The sequence below is a fragment of the Ammospiza caudacuta genome, chromosome 29 (genome assembly GCF_027887145.1).
Source record: "Ammospiza caudacuta isolate bAmmCau1 chromosome 29, bAmmCau1.pri, whole genome shotgun sequence".
In the NCBI taxonomy this organism is placed as follows: Eukaryota; Metazoa; Chordata; class Aves; order Passeriformes; family Passerellidae; genus Ammospiza; species Ammospiza caudacuta.
In genome coordinates, this window is record NC_080621.1 from 847,558 (window position 1) to 868,064 (window position 20,507).

General features: G+C 43.0%; 1 protein-coding gene across 2 annotated transcripts in view; it reads right to left on the bottom strand.

Moving 5' to 3' along the window:
* PPAN (peter pan homolog) overlaps nt 1–20,507 on the bottom strand; it is a 30,959-nt gene that overhangs the window by 3,349 nt on the left and 7,103 nt on the right. Inside the window, exons 4-9 of one of the 2 annotated variants that reach the window (XM_058821430.1) lie at nt 20,451–20,501; nt 15,316–15,489; nt 6,833–6,909; nt 4,208–4,312; nt 2,008–2,131; nt 517–595 (exon numbers count right to left, since the gene is read on the bottom strand). In XM_058821430.1, the coding sequence (XP_058677413.1) occupies nt 517–595; nt 2,008–2,131; nt 4,208–4,312; nt 6,833–6,909; nt 15,316–15,489; nt 20,451–20,501 (610 nt within the window). Of the gene's footprint in view, nt 1–516; nt 596–2,007; nt 2,132–4,207; nt 4,316–6,832; nt 6,910–15,315; nt 15,490–20,450; nt 20,502–20,507 lie in introns of both variants that reach the window. The other variant, XM_058821429.1, reaches the window with a different exon arrangement.

Genomic DNA, 20,507 nt, shown 5'->3' on the forward strand with positions numbered 1-20,507 from the left:
TACACCTGAGATACCCACAGATACCTGAGATACACCTGAGCACAGCCTGGAGCTCGCGGAGCTCCTGCTCACCCTTGGGGGCTGCAGGTGACAGAAATACACCGGGGTTACACCGGGGTTACACCAGGGTTACACCGGGGTTACACCGGGGTTACACCGGGGTTACACCGGGGTTACACCAGGGTTACAGCGGGGTTACACCAGGGTTACACCTGGGATACACCTCCGTACAGGTGAGGTCCTTCTCATATTGTCACAGGTGTGTCCCAGGTGTGTCCCAGGTGTGTCACTCACCCAGCCCATGGTACAGGTGTGTCCCAGGTGTGTCACCTGTCCCAGGTGTGTCCCAGGTGTGTCACTCACCCAGCCCATGGTACAGGTGTGTCCCAGGTGTGTCACCTGTCCCAGGTGTGTCCCAGGTGTGTCACTCACCCAGCCCGTGGTACAGGTGTGTCCCAGGTGTGTCCCAGGTGTGTCCCAGGTGTGTCCCAGGTGTGTCCCAGGTGTGTCACTCACCCAGCCCGTGGTACAGGACGTTGCCCTGGCCCAGCCCCTCCTCCACCTTCAGCAGCTGCAGCGTCAGACGGGGCCCGATCTGGGACAGGGACAGGGACAGAGGGACACGGGGACACACAGGGGGACACACGGGGGACAGACAGACAGGGGACAGGGACAGAGGGACACGGGGACAGACAGGGGGACACACGGGGGACAGACAGACAGGGGACAGGGACAGAGGGACACGGGGACACACAGGGGGACACACAGGGGACAGACAGACAGGGGACAGGGATAGGGGACAGGCAGACACACGGGGGACAGACGGACACGGGGACAGGGACAGGGACAGACAGAGGGACACGGCGGGGGGGACAGGGGGACACTCGGTCAGTGTCGCAGCGCTCTGTGTCACCCCAGTGTCCCCAATGTCCCCTCAGTGTCACCTCGGCCACCCCGATGGCGCTCTGCTGCGTCACCCCAGTGTCCCCAGTGTCCCCTCAGTGTCACCTCTGTCACCCTGATGGCGCTCTGCTGTGTCACCCCAGTGTCCCCAGTGTCCCCTCAGTGTCACCTCAGCCACCCCGATGGCGCTCTGCTGTGTCACCCCAGTGTCCCCAGTGTCCCCTCAGTGTCACCTCTGTCACCCTGATGGCGCTCTGCTGGGTCACCCCAGTGTCCCCAATGTCCCCAATGTCCCCTCAGTGTCACCTCGGTCACCCTGACGGTGCTCTGCTGTGTCACCGCGTTCCCCAATGATGTCCCCAATGTCCCCAATGTCACCTCGGTCACCCTGACGGCGCTCTGCTGTGTCACCCCAGTGTCCCCAATGTCCCCATTGATGTCCCCATGATGTCACCTCTGTCACCCTGATGGCGCTCTGCTGTGTCACCGCGTTCCCCAATGATGTCCCCAATGTCCCCAATGTCACCTCGGTCACCCTGATGGCGCTCTGCTGTGTCACCCCAGTGTCCCCAATGTCCCAATGATGTCCCTAATGATGTCCCCAATGTCCCCAGTGATGTCCCTAATGATGTCCCCAGTGTCCCCAATGTCACCTCAGCCACCCCGATGGCACTCTGCTGTGTCACCCCAGTGTCTCCAGTGTCCCCAATGTCACCTCGGTCACCCTGACGGTGCTCTGCTGGGTCACCCCAGTGTCCCCAATGTCCCCATTGATGTCCCCATGATGTCACCTCTGTCACCCTGATGGCGCTCTGCTGTGTCACCGCGTTCCCCAATGATGTCCCCAATGTCTCCAATGTCACCTCGGTCACCCTGATGGCGCTCTGCTGTGTCACCCCAGTGTCCCCAGTGTCCCCTCAGTGTCACCTCTGTCACCCTGATGGCGCTCTGCTATGTCACCCCAATGTCCCCATTGATGTCCCCATGATGTCACCTCTGTCACCCTGATGGCGCTCTGCTGTGTCACCCCAGTGTCCCCATGATGTCACCTCTGTCACCCTGATGGCGCTCTGCTGTGTCACCCCAGTGTCCCCATGATGTCACCTCTGTCACCCTGATGGCGCTCTGCTGTGTCACCGCGTTCCCTCTCCCCGCGCAGTTCTGGGGCAGTTCCAGAACGTTCTGGGGCCCGTCCGGCTCCGCCTCGCTCTCGGACAGGGCGGCGTCACTGCGGGGACACGGACAGGGGACAATGGGGACACAGGGACAGGGACACGGACACAGGGACAGGGGACAATGGGGACATGGGGACACAGGGACAGGGACACAGGGACAGGGATAGGGGACAATGGGGACACGGGGACACAGGGACAGGGGACAATGGGGACACGGGGACACAGGGACAGGGGACAATGGGGACATGGGGACACAGGGACAGGGGACACAGGGACAGGGACACAGGGACAGGGGACAATGGGGACATGGGGACACAGGGACAGGGACACAGGGACAGGGACACAGGGACAGGGGACAATGGGGACATGGGGACAGGGACACGGACACAGGGACAGGGGACAATGGGGACATGGGGACACAGGGATAGGGGACAATGGGGACACGGGGACACAGGGACAGGGGACAATGGGGACATGGGGACACAGGGACAGGGGACACAGGGACACAGGTGACATCTCTGGGGGACAGGACGTCCCTGCACAGGGACCGGTGACGTCTCTGGAGGTGTCCCCAGGTCTCATGTCCGAATGTCCCCCCCAGTGTCCCCAATGTCCCCAAGGTGTCCCCGATGTCCCTGTGGTGTCCCTGATGTCCCCAGTGTCCCCAAGGTGTCCCCGATGTCCCCAAGGTGTCCCCGATGTCCCTGCGGTGTCCCCGATGTCCCCAATGTCCCCGATGTCCCCAAGGTGTCCCCGATGTCCCCAATGTGTCCCCGATGTCCCCAAGGTGTCCCCGATGTCCCCAAGGTGTCCCCGATGTCCCCAATGTCCCCAATGTGTCCCCAAGGTGTCCCCAATGTCCCCAAGGTGTCCCCGATGTCCCCAAGGTGTCCCCAATGTGTCCCCGATGTCCCCAAGGTGTCCCCAGTGTCCCCGATGTCCCCAAGGTGTCCCCGATGTCCCCAATGTGTCCCTGATGTCCCCAAGGTGTCCCCGATGTCCCCAAGGTGTCCCCGATGTCCCCAAGGTGTCCCCGATGTCCCCGATGTCCCCAAGGTGTCCCCGATGTCCCCAAGGTGTCCCTGATGTCCCCGATGTCCCCAAGGTGTCCCCGATGTCCCCAAGGTGTCCCCGATGTCCCCGATGTCCCCAAGGTGTCCCCGATGTCCCCGTACCCCATGAGCAGCTCGCTGACGTCCCCCATCCGCGCCAGGTGTCCCCGATATCCCCAGTGTCCCTGTGGTGTCCCTGATGTCCCCAACGTCCCCAAGGTGTCCCCAAGGCGTCCCCGATGTCCCCTCGATGTCCCCGATGTCCCCAAGGTGTCCCCGATGTCCCCAAGGTGTCCCCAAGGTGTCCCTGATGTCCCCGATGTCCCCAAGGTGTCCCCAATGTCCCCAAGGTGTCCCCGATGTCCCCTCACCCCATGAGCAGCTCGCTGACGTCCCCCATCCGCCCCAGGTGTCCCCAATGTCCCCAGTGTCCCTGATGTCCCCAATGTCCCCATTGTCCCCAGTGTCCCCAAGGTGTCCCCAGTGTCCCCGATGTCCCCAAGGTGTCCCCAATGTCCCCGATGTCCCCAATGTCCCCGATGTCCCCAAGGTGTCCCCAAGGTGTCCCCGATGTCCCCAAGGTGTCCCCAATGTCCCCAAGGTGTCCCCGATGTCCCCTCACCTCATGAGCAGCTCGCTGACGTCCCCCATCCGCGCCAGGTGTCCCCAATGTCCCCAATGTCCCCGATGTCCCCAATGTCCCCATTGTCCCCAGTGTCCCCAAGGTGTCCCCAGTGTCCCCGATGTCCCCAAGGTGTCCCAAATGTCCCCAGTGTCCCCAAGGTGTCCCCAGTGTCCCAAGGTGTCCCCGATGTCCCCAAGGTGTCCCCGATGTCCCCGATGTCCCCGATGTCCCCGATGTCCCCAAGGTGTCCCCGATGTCCCCAAGGTGTCCCCAATGTCCCCATTGTCCCCGATGTCCCCAATGTGTCCCTGATGTCCCCAAGGTGTCCCCGATGTCCCCAAGGTGTCCCCAATGTCCCCGATGTCCCCAAGGTGTCCCCGATGTCCCCAAGGTGTCCCCGATGTCCCCAAGGTGTCCCCGATGTCCCCGTGGTGTCCCCGATGTCCCCGTACCGGGTGAGCAGCTCGCTGACGTCCCCCATCCGCGCCAGGTTTGGGAATTTCTCCCCGAGGATTCTCCGCAGGCCCCGGCTGAGCCCGACCGGAACCACCCGGACACTGCTGGGGGGGAACGGGGATGGGAAATTCAGGGAAAATTCCTGGGAAAATGGGAAATTCTGGGAAAATGGGAAATTCTGGGGAAATGGGAAATCCCGGGGAAAATGGGGAAATTCTGGGAAAATGGGAAATTCTGGGGAAAATGGGGAAATTCTGGGGAAAATGGGGAAATTCTGGGAAATGGGAAATTCTGGGGAAAATGGGAAATTCCGGGGAAAATGGGAAATTCTGGGGAAATGGGAAATTCTGGGGAAATGGGAAATTCTGGGAAAATGGGAAATCCCGGGGAAAATGGAAAATTCTGGGGAAAATGGGAAATTCTGGGAAATGGGAAATTATGGGGAAAATGGGAAATTCTGGGAAATGGGAAATTCTGGGAAAATGGGAATTTGGGAAAAAGGGAAAATCCAGGGGAAACGGGGAAATTCCGGGGAAAATCCTGGGGAAAATGGGGAAATTGGGAAAAAGGGAAAATTCCAGGGAAAATGGGAAAAAAGGGAAAATCCCGGGAAACGGGGAAATTCCAGGGAAAATGGGGAAATTCTGGGGAAAATTCCTGGGGAAAATGGGGAAATCCCAGGGAAAATGGGGAAATTCCGGGGAAAATGGGAATTTGGGAAAAATTCTGGGGAAAAAAATGAGGAAAAAATGGGGGGAAATGGGCGGAAAATGCTGGGGAAAACGGGGAAATTCTGGGGAAAATGGGGAAATTCTGGGGAAAACGGGAATTTGGGAAAAATTCTGGGGAAAAAATGGGGGGAAAATGGGGGGAGATTCCTGGGGAAAATGGGAAAATTCCGGGGAAAATTCCTGGGGAAAATTGGGAAATTCCGGGGAAAATGGGGAAATTCCTGGGAAAAATGGGAAATTCTGGGGAAAATGGGAAAAATCCAGGGAAAATGGGGAAAAATTTTGGGGAAAATTCTGGGGGAAAAAAGAGGGAAAAAGGGGGGGAAAATGGGGAGAAAATGGGAAAAAAATCCTGGGAAAAATCCTGGAGAAAATATGGGGGGAAAATGGGGAAAAAAAGAGGGAAAATGGGTAAAAAGGGGAATTTGGGAATGGGGAACCACCCAGGCACTGCTGGGAATGGGGAAAAATGGGAATTTGGGAAAAAATGGGGGAAAAACAGGGAAAAAATGGAAAAAATTCGGGAAAAAAAAGGGAAAAATGGGGGGGGAATGGTGGAAATGGGGGGAAAATGGAAAAAAAAACGAGGGAAAATGGGGAAATTCTGGGAAAAAAGGGAAAAAATGAGGAAAAAGTTGGGGAAAAATGGGGGAAATGGGGAAAACCACGGGAATTGGGAAAAATGGGAAAAATGGGAATTGGAGATTTTGGGAATTTGGGGATTCAGGACTTGGGGAATTCAGGAATTTGGGAATTTGGGAATTCAGGAATTTGGGATTTTGGGAATTCAGGAATTTGGGAATTTGGGATTTTGGGAATTCAGGGATTTGGGATTTTGGGAATTCAGGAATTTGAGAATTGAGGAGTTTGGGATTTTGGGAATTTGGGAATTGGGAATTCAGGATTTTTGGGATTTTGGGAATTCAGGATTTTGGGATTTTGGGAATTCAGGAATTCGGGAATTTTGGGAATTCAGGAATTCGGGAATTTTGGTAGTTCAGGAATTTGGGGATTCAAGAATTTGGGGAATTCAGGAAATGGGGAATTCAGGAATTCAGGACTTTGGAATTTGGGGAATTCGGGACTTTGGGATTTTGGGAATTCAGGAATTCTGGAATTTGGGAATTCAGGAATTTGGGATTTTGGGAGTTCAGGAATTCAGGAATTTGGGATTTTGGGAATTCAGGAATTCGGGAATTTGGGAATTCAGGATTTGGGATTTTGCGAATTCAGGATTTTGGGATTTTGGGAGTTCAGGAATTCAGGATTTTGGGAATTCAGGATTTTGGGATTTAGGGAGTTCAGGATTTGGGATTTTGGGAATTCAGGATTTTGGGGTTTTGGTAGTTCAGGAATTCAGGAATTTGGGATTTTGGGAATTCAGGAATTTGGGAATTTGGAAATTCAGGAATTTGGGGATTCAGGAATTCAGGACTGTGGAATTTGGGGAATTCAGGACTTTGGGATTTTGGGACTTTAGGAATTATGGATTTTGGAAATTCAGGAATTCAGGAAATTGGGAATTCAGGAATTCAGGGATTTGGGAATTCAGGATTTGGGGATTTTGGGAATTCAGGAATTTGGGAATTCAAGATTTCGGGATTTTGGGAATTCAGGAATTTGGGACTTTGGGAATTCAGGATTTTGGGAATTCAGGATTTTGGGAATTCAGGAATTCAGGAATTCAGGGATTTGGGAATTCAGGATTTTGGGACTTCAGGAATTCAGGATTTTTGTGATTTTGGGAATTTGGGAATTCACGAACTCGGGGCTTTGGGATTTTGGGAATTCAGGGATTTGGGAATTCACAAATTTGGGACTTTGGGACTTTGGGAATTCAGGATTTTTGGGATTTTTGGGAATTCAGGAATTTGGGAGCTCAGCTCTCACTAGTGGCGGAAGTGCAGCAGCTCGGACTCGGCGTCGTAGGAGATGAGCAAACAGCGACGGACGGAGTTCAGGTTCACCTGCAGCGGGAAAACGGGGAAAGAAATGGGGAAAATGGGAAAAAATGGGGAAAAATGGGGAAAAATGGGACAAGAAATGGGAAAAATGGGGAAAAATGGGAAAAAATGGGAAAAGAAATGGGGAAAACGGGAAAAGAAATGGGGAAAAATGGGAAAAATGGGGGAAATGGGAAAAATGGGAAAAGAAATGGGAAAAATGGGGAAAAATGGGGAAAAATGGGAAAAGAAATGGGGAAAAATGGGGAAAAATGGGAAAAAATGGGGAAAAATGGGGAAAAATGGGAAAAATGGGGAAAAATGGGAAAGGAAATGGGGGGAAATGGGGAAAAATGGGAAAAATGGGAAAAATGGGAAAAATGGGGGAAAATGGGGAAAAATGGGGAAAAATGGGGAAAAATGTGAAAAGAAATGGGAAAAATGGGAAAAGAAATGGGGAAAAATGGGAAAAAATGGGGAAAAATTGGAAAAGAAATGGGGAAAAATGGGAAACATGGGAAAAAATGGGGAAAAATGGGAAAAGAAATGGGGAAAAATTGGAAAAATGGAAAAAATGGGGAAAGAAATGGGAAAAAATGGAAAAAAATGGGGAAAAATGGGGGAAAATGGGAAAAGAAATGGGGAAAATGGGGGAAAATGGGGAAAAATGGGGAAAAATGGGGAAAAATGGGAAAAGAAATGGGGAAAAATGGGAAAAAATGGGGGAAAATGGGAAAAATGGGGGAAAATGGGAAAAGAAATGGGAAAAAATGGAAAAAAATGGGGAAAATGGGAAAAAATGGGGAAAAATGGGAAAAAATGGGGAAAAATGGGAAAAGAAATGGGGAAAAATGGGAAAAAATGGGGAAAAATTGGAAAAGAAATGGGGAAAAATGGGAAACATGAGAAAAAATGGGGAAAAATGGGAAAAGAAATGGGGAAAAATTGGAAAAATGGAAAAAATGGGGAAAGAAATGGGAAAAAATGGAAAAAAATGGGGAAAAATGGGAAAAATGGGGGAAAATGGGAAAAGAAATGGGAAAAAATGGAAAAAAATGGGGAAAATGGGAAAAAATGGGGAAAAATGGGAAAAGAAATGGGGAAAAATGGGAAAAATGGAAAAAATGGGGAAAAATGGGAAAAGAAATGGGGAAAATGGGGAAAAATGGGGGAAAATGGGAAAAGAAATGGGAAAAAATGGAAAAAATGGGGAAAATGGGAAAAATGGGGAAAAATGGGAAAAAATGGGGAAAAATGGGAAAAAAATGGGAAAATGGGAAAAATGAGAAAAAATGGGATAAAAAAGGGAAATTAAATGGGAAAAAAAGGGAAAAAAATGGGGAAAGGAAGGGGAAAAAAATGGGAAAAAAAAGGAAAAATGAAAAAAAAATGGAAAAGAAATGGGGAAAAATGGGGAAAAAATGGGGAAAAAGGGGGAAAAAAACAGAAAAGAAATGGGAAAAAATGGGGGAAAAAGGAAAAAAAAAGGGAAAAGAAACGGGAAAAAAAGGGGAAAAAGGGGGAAAAGAAATGGGAAAAAATGGGGAAAAAAACGAGGAAAAAAGGAAAAAAATGGGGAAAAAACAGGAAAAATGAAAAAAAAGGAAAAGAAATGGGAAAAAATGTGGAAAAAACGGGAAAAGTGGGAAGAAATGGGAAAAGAAATGGGAAAAATGAGAAAAAAAGGGAAAAATGGGAAAAAAAAGGAAAATAAATGGGAAAAAATGGGGAAAAACGGGGAAAATGGGGAAAAGAAATGGGAAAAAAAGGGAAAAAATGGGGAAAGAAAAGGAAAAGAAATGGGAAAAAATGGGGAAAAAAAGGGAAAAAATAAAAAAAAAAAAAAAAAGGAAAAGAAATGGGAAAAAATGGGGAAAAAAGGGAAAAAATGAAAAAAAAAGGGAAAATGGGAAAAAATGGGGGAAAAAGGGAAAAAAAGTTAAAAAAAGGAAAAAAATGGGGAAAAGAAATGGGAAAAAATGGGGAAAAAAGGGAAAAAGGAAAAGAAATGGGAAAAAATGGGGGAAAAAAGGGAAAAAATAAAAAAAAAAAAAGGAAAAGAAATGGGAAAAAATGAAAACAAAAAAGGGAAAAGAAATGGGAAAAAATGGGAAAAAAAAGGGAAAAAATGAAAAAAAAAAGAAATGGGAAAAAATGGGGGAAAAAGGGGGAAAAAATGAAAAAAAAAGGAAAAAAATGGGGAAAAGAAATGGGAAAAAAGGGAAAAAATGGGGAAAAAAAAGGGAAAAGAAATGGGAAAAAATGGGGAAAAAAGAGAAAAAATGAAAAGAAAAGGGAAAAAAAATGGGAAAAAATGGGGAGAAAAAGGGAAAAGTGGGAAGAAATGGGAAAAGAAATGGGAAAAATTAGAAAAAAAGGGAAAAATGGGAAAAAAAAAGGGAAAATAAATGGGAAAAAATGGGGAAAAAATGGGGAAAAAAGGAAAAAAATGAGGAAAAGAAATGGAAAAAATGGGAAAAAATGGGGAAAAAAGGGAAAAATGAAAAAAAGGAGAAAAGAAATGGGAAAAAATGGGGAAAAAAAGGGAAAAGTGGGAAGAAATGGGAAAAGGGAAAAATGGGAAAAAAAAGGGAAAAAAAATGGGAAAAAATGGGGAAAAAAGGAAAAAAATGAGGAAAAGAAATGGAAAAAAAGGGAAAAATGAAAAAAAAAGGGAAAAGACATGGGAAAAAATGGAGAAAAAGGGAAAAAATGAGAAAAAAAAAGGGGAAAAAAAAGGGAAAAAATGGGGAAAAAAGGGAAAAATGAAAAAAAAAGGGAAAAGAAATGGGAAAAATGGGGAAAAAAAGGGGAAAAATGAAAAAAAAAGAAAGGGAAAAGAAATGGGAAAAAATGGGGAAAAAAAGGGAAAAAAGGTAAAAAGGAGGAAAAGAAATGGAAAAAATGGGAAAAAATGGGGAAAGAAAGGGAAAAGAAATGGGAAAAAATGGGGAAAAATGAAAAAAAAAAGGGAAAAGAAATGGGAAAAAATGGGGGAAAAAAGGGAAAAAATAAAAAAAAGGGAAAAGAAATGGGAAAAATGGGGAAAAAATGGGGAAAAAAAGGGGAAAAAATGAAAAAAAAAAAGGGAAAAGAAATGGGAAAAAATGGGGGAAAAAAGGGAAAAAATGAAAAAAAAAGGAAAAAAATGGGGAAAAGAAATGGGAAAAATGGGGAAAAAATGGGGAAAAAAAAGGGAAAAAAAAAGGGAAAATAAATGGGAAAAATGGGGAAAAAATGGGGAAAAAAAAGGGAAAAGAAATGGGAAAAATGGGGAAAAAAAGGGAAAAATGGGAAAAAAAAAGGGAAAAGAAATGGGAAAAAAATGGGGAAAAAACGGGGAAAAAAGGAAAAAATGAGGAAAAGAAATGGAAAAAATGGGAAAAATGGAGAAAGAAAAGGAAAAGAAATGGAAAAAAATGGGGAAAAAAGGGAAAAGTGGGAAGAAATGGGAAAAGAAATGGGAAAATGAGAAAAAAAGGGAAAAATGGGAAAAAAAAAGGGAAAATAAATGGGAAAAAATGGGGGAAAAAACGGGGAAAAAAGGAAAAAAATGACGAAAAGAAATGGAAAAAATGGGAAAAAATGGGGAAAAAAGGGAAAAATGAAAAAAAAAGAGAACAAAAATGGGAAAAAATGGGGGAAAAAAGGGAAAAAATGAAAAAAAAGAGAAAAGAAATGGGAAAAAATGGGGAAAAAAAGGGAAAAGTGGGAAGAAATGGGAAAAGAAAAGGGAAAAATGGGAAAAAAAAGGGAAAAAAAATGGGAAAAAATGGGGAAAAAAGGAAAAAAATGAGGAAAAGAAATGGAAAAAAAGGGAAAAAATGAAAAAAAAAGGGAAAAGACATGGGAAAAAATGGAGAAAAAGGGAAAAATGAGAAAAAAAAAGGGGAAAAAAAAGGGAAAAATGGGGAAAAAAGGGAAAAATGAAAAAAAAAGGGAAAAGAAATGGGAAAAAATGGGGAAAAAAAGGGGAAAAATGAAAAAAAAAGAAAGGGAAAAGAAATGGGAAAAAATGGGGAAAAAATGGGGAAAAAAGGTAAAAAGGAGGAAAAGAAATGGAAAAAATGGGAAAAAATGGGGAAAGAAAGAGAAAAGAAAATGGGAAAAAATGGGGAAAAAAAGGGGAAAAAATGAAAAAAAAAAAGGGAAAAGAAATGGGAAAAAATGGGGAAAAAAGGGAAAAAATGAGAAAAAAAAAGGGGAAAAAAAAGGGGAAAAATGGGGAAAAAAGGGAAAAATGAAAAAAAAAAGGGAAAAGAAATGGGAAAAAATGGGGAAAAAAAGGGGAAAAATGAAAAAAAAAGAAAGGGAAAAGAAATGGGAAAAAATGGGGAAAAAACGGGGAAAAAAGGAAAAAATGAGGAAAAGAAATGGAAAAAATGGGAAAAAATGGGGAAAGAAAGGGAAAAAATAAAAAAAAGAGAAAAGAAAATGGGAAAAATGGGGGAAAAAAGGGGAAAAAATGAAAAAAAAAAAAAGGGAAAAGAAATGGGAAAAAATGGGGAAAAAAAGGGAAAAGTGGGAAGAAATGGGAAAAGAAATGGGAAAAATGGGAAAGAAAAAAGGGAAAATAAATGGGAAAAAATGGAGAAAAAAGGAAAAATCGGGGAAAAGAAATGGAAAAAAAGGGAAAAAATGGGGAAAGAAAAGGAAAAGAAATGGGAAAAAATGGGGAAAAAAGGGAAAAAATAAAAAAAAAGAGAAAAGAAAATGGGAAAAATGGGGAAAAAAAGGGGAAAAAATGAAAAAAAAAAGGGAATAGAAATGGGAAAAAATGGGGAGAAAAAGGGGAAAAAATGAAAAAAAAAAAAGGGAAAAGAAATGGGAAAAAATGAAAAGAAAAAGGGGAAAGAAATGGGAAAAAATGGGGGGAAAAAAGGAAAAAATAAAAAAAAAGGGAAAAGAAATGGGAAAAAATGGGGAAAAAAGGGAAAAAATAAAAAAAAAAGGGAAAAAAAATGGGGAAAAAAGGGAAAAAATGAAAAAAAAAAAAAAAAGGAAAAGAAATGGGAAAAAATGGGGGAAAAAGGGAAAAAATAAAAAAAAAGGGAAAAAAAATGGGGAAAAAAGGGAAAAAATGAAAAAAAAAAAGTGAAAAGAAATGGGAAAAAATGAGGGAAAAAAAGGAAAAAATTAAAAAAAAAGGAAAAAAGAAATGGGAAAAAATGGGGAAATGGGAAAAATGGGAAAAATGGGAAAAATGGGAAAAATGGGGAAATTTCCCCTGGCCCTGTTCCCTGAGCCCAACCCCATTTAATAATTCCCAATTAATTCCTGGGTAATTTCTGAATAATTCCAAATAAATTCCCAAGAACTTTCTGATAAATTCCCCATTAATTCCTGATAAATTCCCAATTAAATGCTGATTAATTCCCAATTAATTCCCCATTAATTGCTGACCCTGTGGACGTTGATGGCCGGGAACATCCCCTGGAACATCCCTGAGAAATCCCCAACTAATTCCCAATAAATCCCCGATAAATTCCCCAATTAAATCCCAATAAATTCCCAATAAATTCCCAATGAATTCCCCATTAATTGCCAATTAACAGGCGGTTAATTGCTGACCCTGTGCACGTTGATGGCCGGGAACATCCCCTGGAACATCCCTGAGAAATCCCCAATAAATTCCAGATAAATCCCCGATAAATCCCCGATAAATTCCCGATAAAATCCCCGATTAAATCCCAATCAATTCCCAATTAGTTCTCCATTAATTCCCAATTAAATCCCAATTAAATCCTGGTTAATTGCTGACCCTGTGGACGTTGATGGCCGGGAACATGCCCTGGAACATCCCTGAGAAATCCCCAATAAATTCTCAATAAATCCCCGATAAATTCCCCGATTAAATCCTAATAAATTCCCAATAAATTCTCCATTAATTCCCCATTAATTGCCAATTAACAGGTGATTAATTGCTGACCCTGTGGACGTTGATGGCCGGGAACATGCCCTGGAACATCCCTGAGAAATCCCCAATAAATCCCCGATAAATTCCTCGATTAATTCCCAATAAATTCGCAATAAATTCCCCGATTAAATCCCAATCAATTCCCAATTAGTTCTCCATTAATTCCCAATTAAATCCCAATTAAATCCTGGTTAATTGCTGACCCTGTGGACGTTGATGGCCGGGAACATGCCCTGGAACATCCCTGAGAAATCCCCAATAAATTCTCAATAAATTCTCAATAAATCCCCGATAAATTCCCCGATTAAATCCTAATAAATTCCCAATAAATTCTCCATTAATTCCCCATTAATTGCCAATTAACAGGTGATTAATTGCTGACCCTGTGGACGTTGATGGCCGGGAACATCCCCTGGAACATCCCTGAGAAATCCCCAATAAATCCCCGATAAATTCCTCGATTAATTCCCAATAAATTCCCAATAAATTCCCCGATTAAATCCCAATCAATTCCCAATTAAATCCCCATTAATTGCCAATTAACAGGTGATTAATTGCTGACCCTGTGGACGTTGATGGCCGGGAACATCCCCTGGAACATCCCTGAGAAATCCCCAATAAATCCCCGATAAATTCCTCGATTAATTCCCAATAAATTCCCAATAAATTCCCCGATTAAATCCCAATCAATTCCCAATTAAATCCCCATTAATTGCCAATTAACAGGTGGTTAATTGCTGACCCTGTGGACGTTGATGGCCGGGAACATCCCCTGGAACATCCCTGAGAAATCCCCAATAAATCCCCAATAAATTCCCCGATTAATTCCCAATAAATTCCCGATAAATTCCCAATCAATTCCCAATTAAATCCCCATTAATTGCCAATTAACAGGCGGTTAATTGCTGACCCTGTGCACGTTGATGGCCGGGAACATCCCCTGGAACATCCCTGAGAAATCCCCAATAAATCCCCGATAAATTCCCCGATTAATTCCCAATAAATTCCCCGATTAAACCCCAATAAATTCCCAATTAAATCCCCATTAATTGCCAATTAACAGGTGACTAATTGCTGACCCTGTGGACGTTGATGGCCGGGAACATCCCCTGGAACATCCCTGAGAAATCCCCAATAAATCCCCGATAAATTCCCGATAAATTCCCCGATAAATTCCCAATAAATTCCCTGATTAAATCCCAATCAATTCCCAATTACTTCTCCATTAATTCCCAATTAAATCCCAATTAAATCCTGGTTAATTGCTGACCCTGTGGACGTTGATGGCCGGGAACATGCCCTGGAACATCCCTGAGAAATCCCCAATAAATTCTCAATAAATTCTCAATAAATCCCCGATAAATTCCCCGATTAAATCCCAATAAATTCCCAATAAATTCTCCATTAATTCCCCATTAATTGCCAATTAACAGGTGATTAATTGCTGACCCTGTGCACGTTGATGGCCGGGAACATCCCCTGGAACATCCCTGAGAAATCCCCAATAAATCCCCGATAAATCCCCGATAAATTCCCGATAAAATCCCCGATTAAATCCCAATCAATTCCCAATTAAATCCCCATTAATTGCCAATTAACAGGTGATTAATTGCTGACCCTGTGGACGTTGATGGCCGGGAACATCCCCTGGAACATCCCTGAGAAATCCCCAATAAATCCCCGATAAATTCCCCGATTAATTCCCAATAAATTCCCGATAAATTCCCAATCAATTCCCAATTAAATCCCCATTAATTGCCAATTAACAGGCGGTTAATTGCTGACCCTGTGCACGTTGATGGCCGGGAACATCCCCTGGAACATCCCTGAGAAATCCCCAATAAATCCCCGATAAATCCCCGATAAATCCCCGATAAATTCCCGATAAAATCCCCGATTAAATCCCAATCAATTCCCAATTAGTTCTCCATTAATTCCCAATTAAATCCCAATTAAATCCTGGTTAATTGCTGACCCTGTGGACGTTGATGGCCGGGAACATGCCCTGGAACATCCCTGAGAAATCCCCAATAAATTCTCAATAAATTCTCAATAAATCCCCGATAAATTCCCCGATTAAATCCTAATAAATTCCCAATAAATTCTCCATTAATTCCCCATTAATTGCCAATTAACAGGTGATTAATTGCTGACCCTGTGGACGTTGATGGCCGGGAACATCCCCTGGAACATCCCTGAGAAATCCCCAATAAATTCTCAATAAATTCTCAATAAATCCCCGATAAATTCCCCGATTAAATCCTAATAAATTCCCAATAAATTCTCCATTAATTCCCCATTAATTGCCAATTAACAGGTGATTAATTGCTGACCCTGTGGACGTTGATGGCCGGGAACATCCCCTGGAACATCCCTGAGAAATCCCCAATAAATCCCCGATAAATTCCTCGATTAATTCCCAATAAATTCCCAATAAATTCCCCGATTAAATCCCAATCAATTCCCAATGAATTCCCCATTAATTGCCAATTAACAGGCGGTTAATTGCTGACCCTGTGGACGTTGATGGCCGGGAACATGCCCTGGAACATCCCTGCCAGCAGCCTCAGCTCCATCCGCGCCTGCGCCCCGAAATTGCCCAGCACCAACAGAGGGGGGTGCAGGAACTGCTGCTCGTGCATGCGGTGCCTGCGCAGGGCTGAGACCACGTCCCGCACCAGGGAGTACTGAAACCAGGGGAAAAATTAATTAAATTATTAAAAAATTCATTAAAAGTGCAAAAATCCCCGTTAAAATGGCATTAAATCCCATTAAATTCCATTAGATGGCATTAAAAGCAGCCCAGGATCTCTGCGGTGCCTCCTCAGGGCTGAGCCCACGTCCCGCACCAGGGAGTTCTGAAATCAGGGAAAAAACATTAATTAAATTATTAAAAAGTTGATTAAAAGAGCAAAAATCCCCATTAAAATTACATTAAATGCCATTAAATCCCATTAAATGCCATTAAAAGCAGCCCAGGATCTCTGTGGTGCCTCCTCAGGGCTGAGACCACATCTCTCACCAGGGAGTTCTGAAATCAGGGAAAAAATTAATTAAATTAGGGAAAAATTCATTAATATGCAAAAAAATCCCATTAAAATTGCATTAAATGCCATTAAATGCCATTGAAAGCAGCCCAGGATCTCTGTGGTGCCTCCTCAGGGCTGAGCCCACGTCCCGCACCAGGGAGTTCTGAAATCAGGGAAAAAACATTAATTAAATTATGAAAAAATTGATTAAAAGAGCAAAAATCCCCATTAAAATTGCATTAAATGCCATTAAATCCCATTAAATGCCATTAAATCCCATTAAATCCCATTGAAAGCAGCCCAGGATCTCTGTGGTGGCTCCGCAGGGCTGAGACCACGTCCCACACCAGGGAGTACTGAAATCAGGAAAAAAATTAATTAAATTAGGGAAAAATTCATTAATATGCAAAAAAATCCCATTAAAATTGCATTAAATGCCATTAAATCCCATTAAATGCCATTAAATCCCATTAAAAGCAGCCCAGGATCTCTGTGGTGCCTCCTCAGGGCTGAGCCCACGTCCCGCACCAGGGAGTTCTGAAATCAGGGAAAAAAAATTAATTAAATTATTAAAAAGTTGATTAAAAGAGCAAAAATCCCCATTAAAATTGCATTAAATGCCATTAAATGCCATTAAATGCCATTAAATCCCATTGAAAGCAGCCCAGGATCTCTGCGGTGCCTGCGCAGGGCTGAGACCACGTCCCACACCAGGGAGTACTGAAATCAGGGAAAAAATTAATTAAATTAGGGAAAAATTCATTAATATGCAAAAAAATCCCATTAAAATTGCATTAAATGCCATTAAATCCCATTAAATGCCATTAGATGCCATTAAAAGCAGCCCAGGATCTCTGCGGTGCCTCCTCAGGGCTGAGCCCACGTCCTGCACCAGGGAGTTCTGAAATCAGGGAAAAAATGGGGAAAAAAATAATTAAATTAGGAAAAAATTGATTAAAAGAGCAAAAATCCCCATTAAAATTGCATTAAATGCCATTAAATGCCATTAAATCCCATTAAATCCCATTGAAAGCAGCCCAGGATCTCTGCGGTGCCTGCGCAGGGCTGAGACCACGTCCTGCACCAGGGAGTTCTGAAATCAGGGAAAAAATGGGAAAAAACATTAATTAAATTATGAAAAAATTGATTAAAAGAGCAAAAATCCCCATTAAAATTACATTAAATGCCATTAAATGCCATTAAATCCCATTGAAAGCAGCCCAGGATCTCTGCGGTGCCTCCTCAGGGCTGAGACCACATCTCTCACCAGGGAGTTCTGAAATCAGGGAAAAAATTAATTAAATTAGGGAAAAATTCATTAATATGCAAAAAAATCCCATTAAAATTGCATTAAATCCCATTAAAATTGCATTAAATGCCATTAAATGCCATTAAATGCCATTAAATCCCATTGAAAGCAGCCCAGGATCTCTGCGGTGCCTCCTCAGGGCTGAGCCCACGTCCCGCACCAGGGAGTTCTGAAATCAGGGAAAAAATTAATTAAATTAGGGAAAAATTCATTAATATGCAAAAAAATCCCATTAAAATTGCATTAAATGCCATTAAATCCCATTGAAAGCAGCCCAGGATCTCTGTGGTGCCTCCGCAGGGCTGAGACCACGTCATGGACAAGGGAACACTAAAATAATAAAAACAAAAGAGGAAAAATGGGAAAAAAAGGGGAAAAAATCATTAAAATCTTGAATAATTGATTAAAAGAGCAAAAATCCCCATTAAAATTGCATTAAATCCCATTAAATGCCATTAAATCCCATTAAATGCCATTAAATGCCATTGAAAGCAGCCCAGGATCTCTGTGGTGCCTCCTCAGGGCTGAGCCCACGTCCTGCACCAGGGAGTTCTGAAATCAGGGAAAAAATGGGGAAAAAAATAATTAAATTAGGAAAAAATTGATTAAAAGAGCAAAAATCCCCATTAAAATTGCATTAAATGCCATTAAATCCCATTAAATGCCATTAAATGCCATTAAATCCCATTAAAAGCAGCCCAGGATCTCTGTGGTGGCTCCGCAGGGCTGAGACCACGTCCCACACCAGGGAGTACTGAAATCAGGAAAAAAATTAATTAAATTAGGGAAAAATTCATTAATATGCAAAAAAATCCCATTAAAATTGCATTAAATGCCATTAAATCCCATTAAATGCCATTAAATGCCATTAAAAGCAGCCCAGGATCTCTGCGGTGCCTCCTCAGGGCTGAGCCCACGTCCCGCACCAGGGAGTTCTGAAATCAGGGAAAAAAAATTAATTAAATTATTAAAAAGTTGATTAAAAGAGCAAAAATCCCCATTAAAATTGCATTAAATGCCATTAAATCCCATTAAATGCCATTAAATCCCATTAAATCCAGCCCAGGATCTCTGCGGTGCCTCCTCAGGGCTGAGCCCACGTTATGGACAAGGGAGTGCTGAAATAATAAAAAAAATGAGGAAAAATGGGAAATAAAGGGAAAAAAATCATTAAAATCTTGAATAATTGATTAAAAGAGCAAAAATCCCCATTAAAATTGCATTAAATGCCATTAAATCCCATTAAATGCCATTAAATGCCATTAAAAGCAGCCCAGGATCTCTGCGGTGCCTCCTCAGGGCTGAGCCCACGTCCTGCACCAGGGAGTTCTGAAATCAGGGAAAAAATGGGGAAAAAAATAATTAAATTAGGAAAAAATTGATTAAAAGAGCAAAAATCCCCATTAAAATTGCATTAAATGCCATTAAATGCCATTAAATGCCATTAAATCCCATTGAAAGCAGCCCAGGATCTCTGCGGTGCCTGCGCAGGGCTGAGACCACGTCCCACACCAGGGAGTACTGAAATCAGGGAAAAAATTAATTAAATTAGGGAAAAATTCATTAATATGCAAAAAAATCCCATTAAAATTGCATTAAATGCCATTAAATGCCATTAAATGCCATTAAATGCCATTAAATCCAGCCCAGGATCTCTGTGGTGCCTCCTCAGGGCTGAGCCCACGTCCTGCACCAGGGAGTTCTGAAATCAGGGAAAAAATGGGGAAAAAAATAATTAAATTAGGAAAAAATTGATTAAAAGAGCAAAAATCCCCATTAAAATTGCATTAAATGCCATTAAATGCCATTAAATGCCATTAAATCCAGCCCAGGATCTCTGCGGTGCCTCCTCAGGGCTGAGACCACGTCCCGCACCAGGGAGTACTGAAATCAGGGAAAAAAAATTAATTAAATTATTAAAAAGTTGATTAAAAGAGCAAAAATCCCCATTAAAATTGCATTAAATGCCATTAAATCCCATTGAAAGCAGCCCAGGATCTCTGCGGTGCCTCCTCAGGGCTGACACCACGTCCTGCACCAGGGAGTACTGAAATCAGGGAAAAAATTAATTAAATTATAAAAAATTCGATAAAAAATTCGATTAAAAGAGCAAAAATCCCCATTAAAATTGCATTAAATGCCATTAAATGCCATTAAATGCCATTAAATCCAGCCCAGGATCTCTGCGGTGCCTCCTCAGGGCTGAGCCCACGTCCCAGAGCAGGGAGAGCTGAAATGGGGGAAAAAATGGGGAAAAATGGGGAAAAAAGGGGTTAAATCCTGAAAAAAAAACCATCAAAATCTGGGAAAAATCTCATTAAAATTGTGGGAAAATCCTCAGAAAATTCCCAGAAAAATCCCGGAAAATTCTCAGAAAATCCCAGAAAAAAATCCCATAAAAATCCTGGGAAAGTCCCAAAAATATCCCAGAAAATTCCTAGAAAAAATCCCATAAAAATCCTGGGAAAGTCCCAAAAATATCCCAGAAAATTCCCAGAAAAAATCCCATAAAAATCCTGGGAAATTCCCAAAAAAATCCCAGAAAACTCCTAGAAAAAATCCCATAAAAATCCTGGGAAAGTCCTCAGAAAATTACAGAAAAATCCCAGAAAAAAATTCCCAAAAATATCCCAGAAAATTCCCAACCTCAAAATCCCAAATTCCCAAAATTCCAAGCCTGGAAAATTCCCAGAAAAATCTGGAAAAAATCCCATAAAAATCATGGGAAAATCCTCAAAAAATTCCCAGAAAAATCCCAGAAAATCCTGGAAAAAATCCCATAAAAATACTGGGAAAATCTTAAAAATCCGGAAAAACCCCGTAAAAAATTGTGGGAAAGTCCTCAAAAAATTCCCAGAAAAATCTGGGAAAAATCCTATCAAAATCATGGGAAAATCCTCAGAAAATTCCCAGAAAAATATCCCAGAAAAATCCCAGAAAAATATCCCAGAAAAAAAAACCCAAAAAATCTTGGAAAATTCTCATAAAATTCTCCAAAAAAATCTTGGAAAATTCCCAGAAAAATCCCCAAAAAATCCTGGAAAATTCCCAGAAAATTCCCAAAAAATCCCCCCAAAAAAAATCCCAATAAATCTGGGAAAATTCCCAGAAAAATCTGGGAAAAATCCCACAAAAATCCCAAAAATCCCCAAACTCCCGGAGCCATCAGCGCGTTTACTTTGGGATCAGTCACAGAATTTGGGATCATTCTGGAAAATTCTTCATCCTCTGGCTCCGGGAGGGATTTGGGACCCCAAAAATTCCCAAAATTCCCAAAAATTCCCCAAAATTCCCGAATTTCTGGACGTACCTGGAGCACTTTGAAGGTCAGGGTGGGACCCCCGGGCAGGCGGAAAAGTTTCTGGGG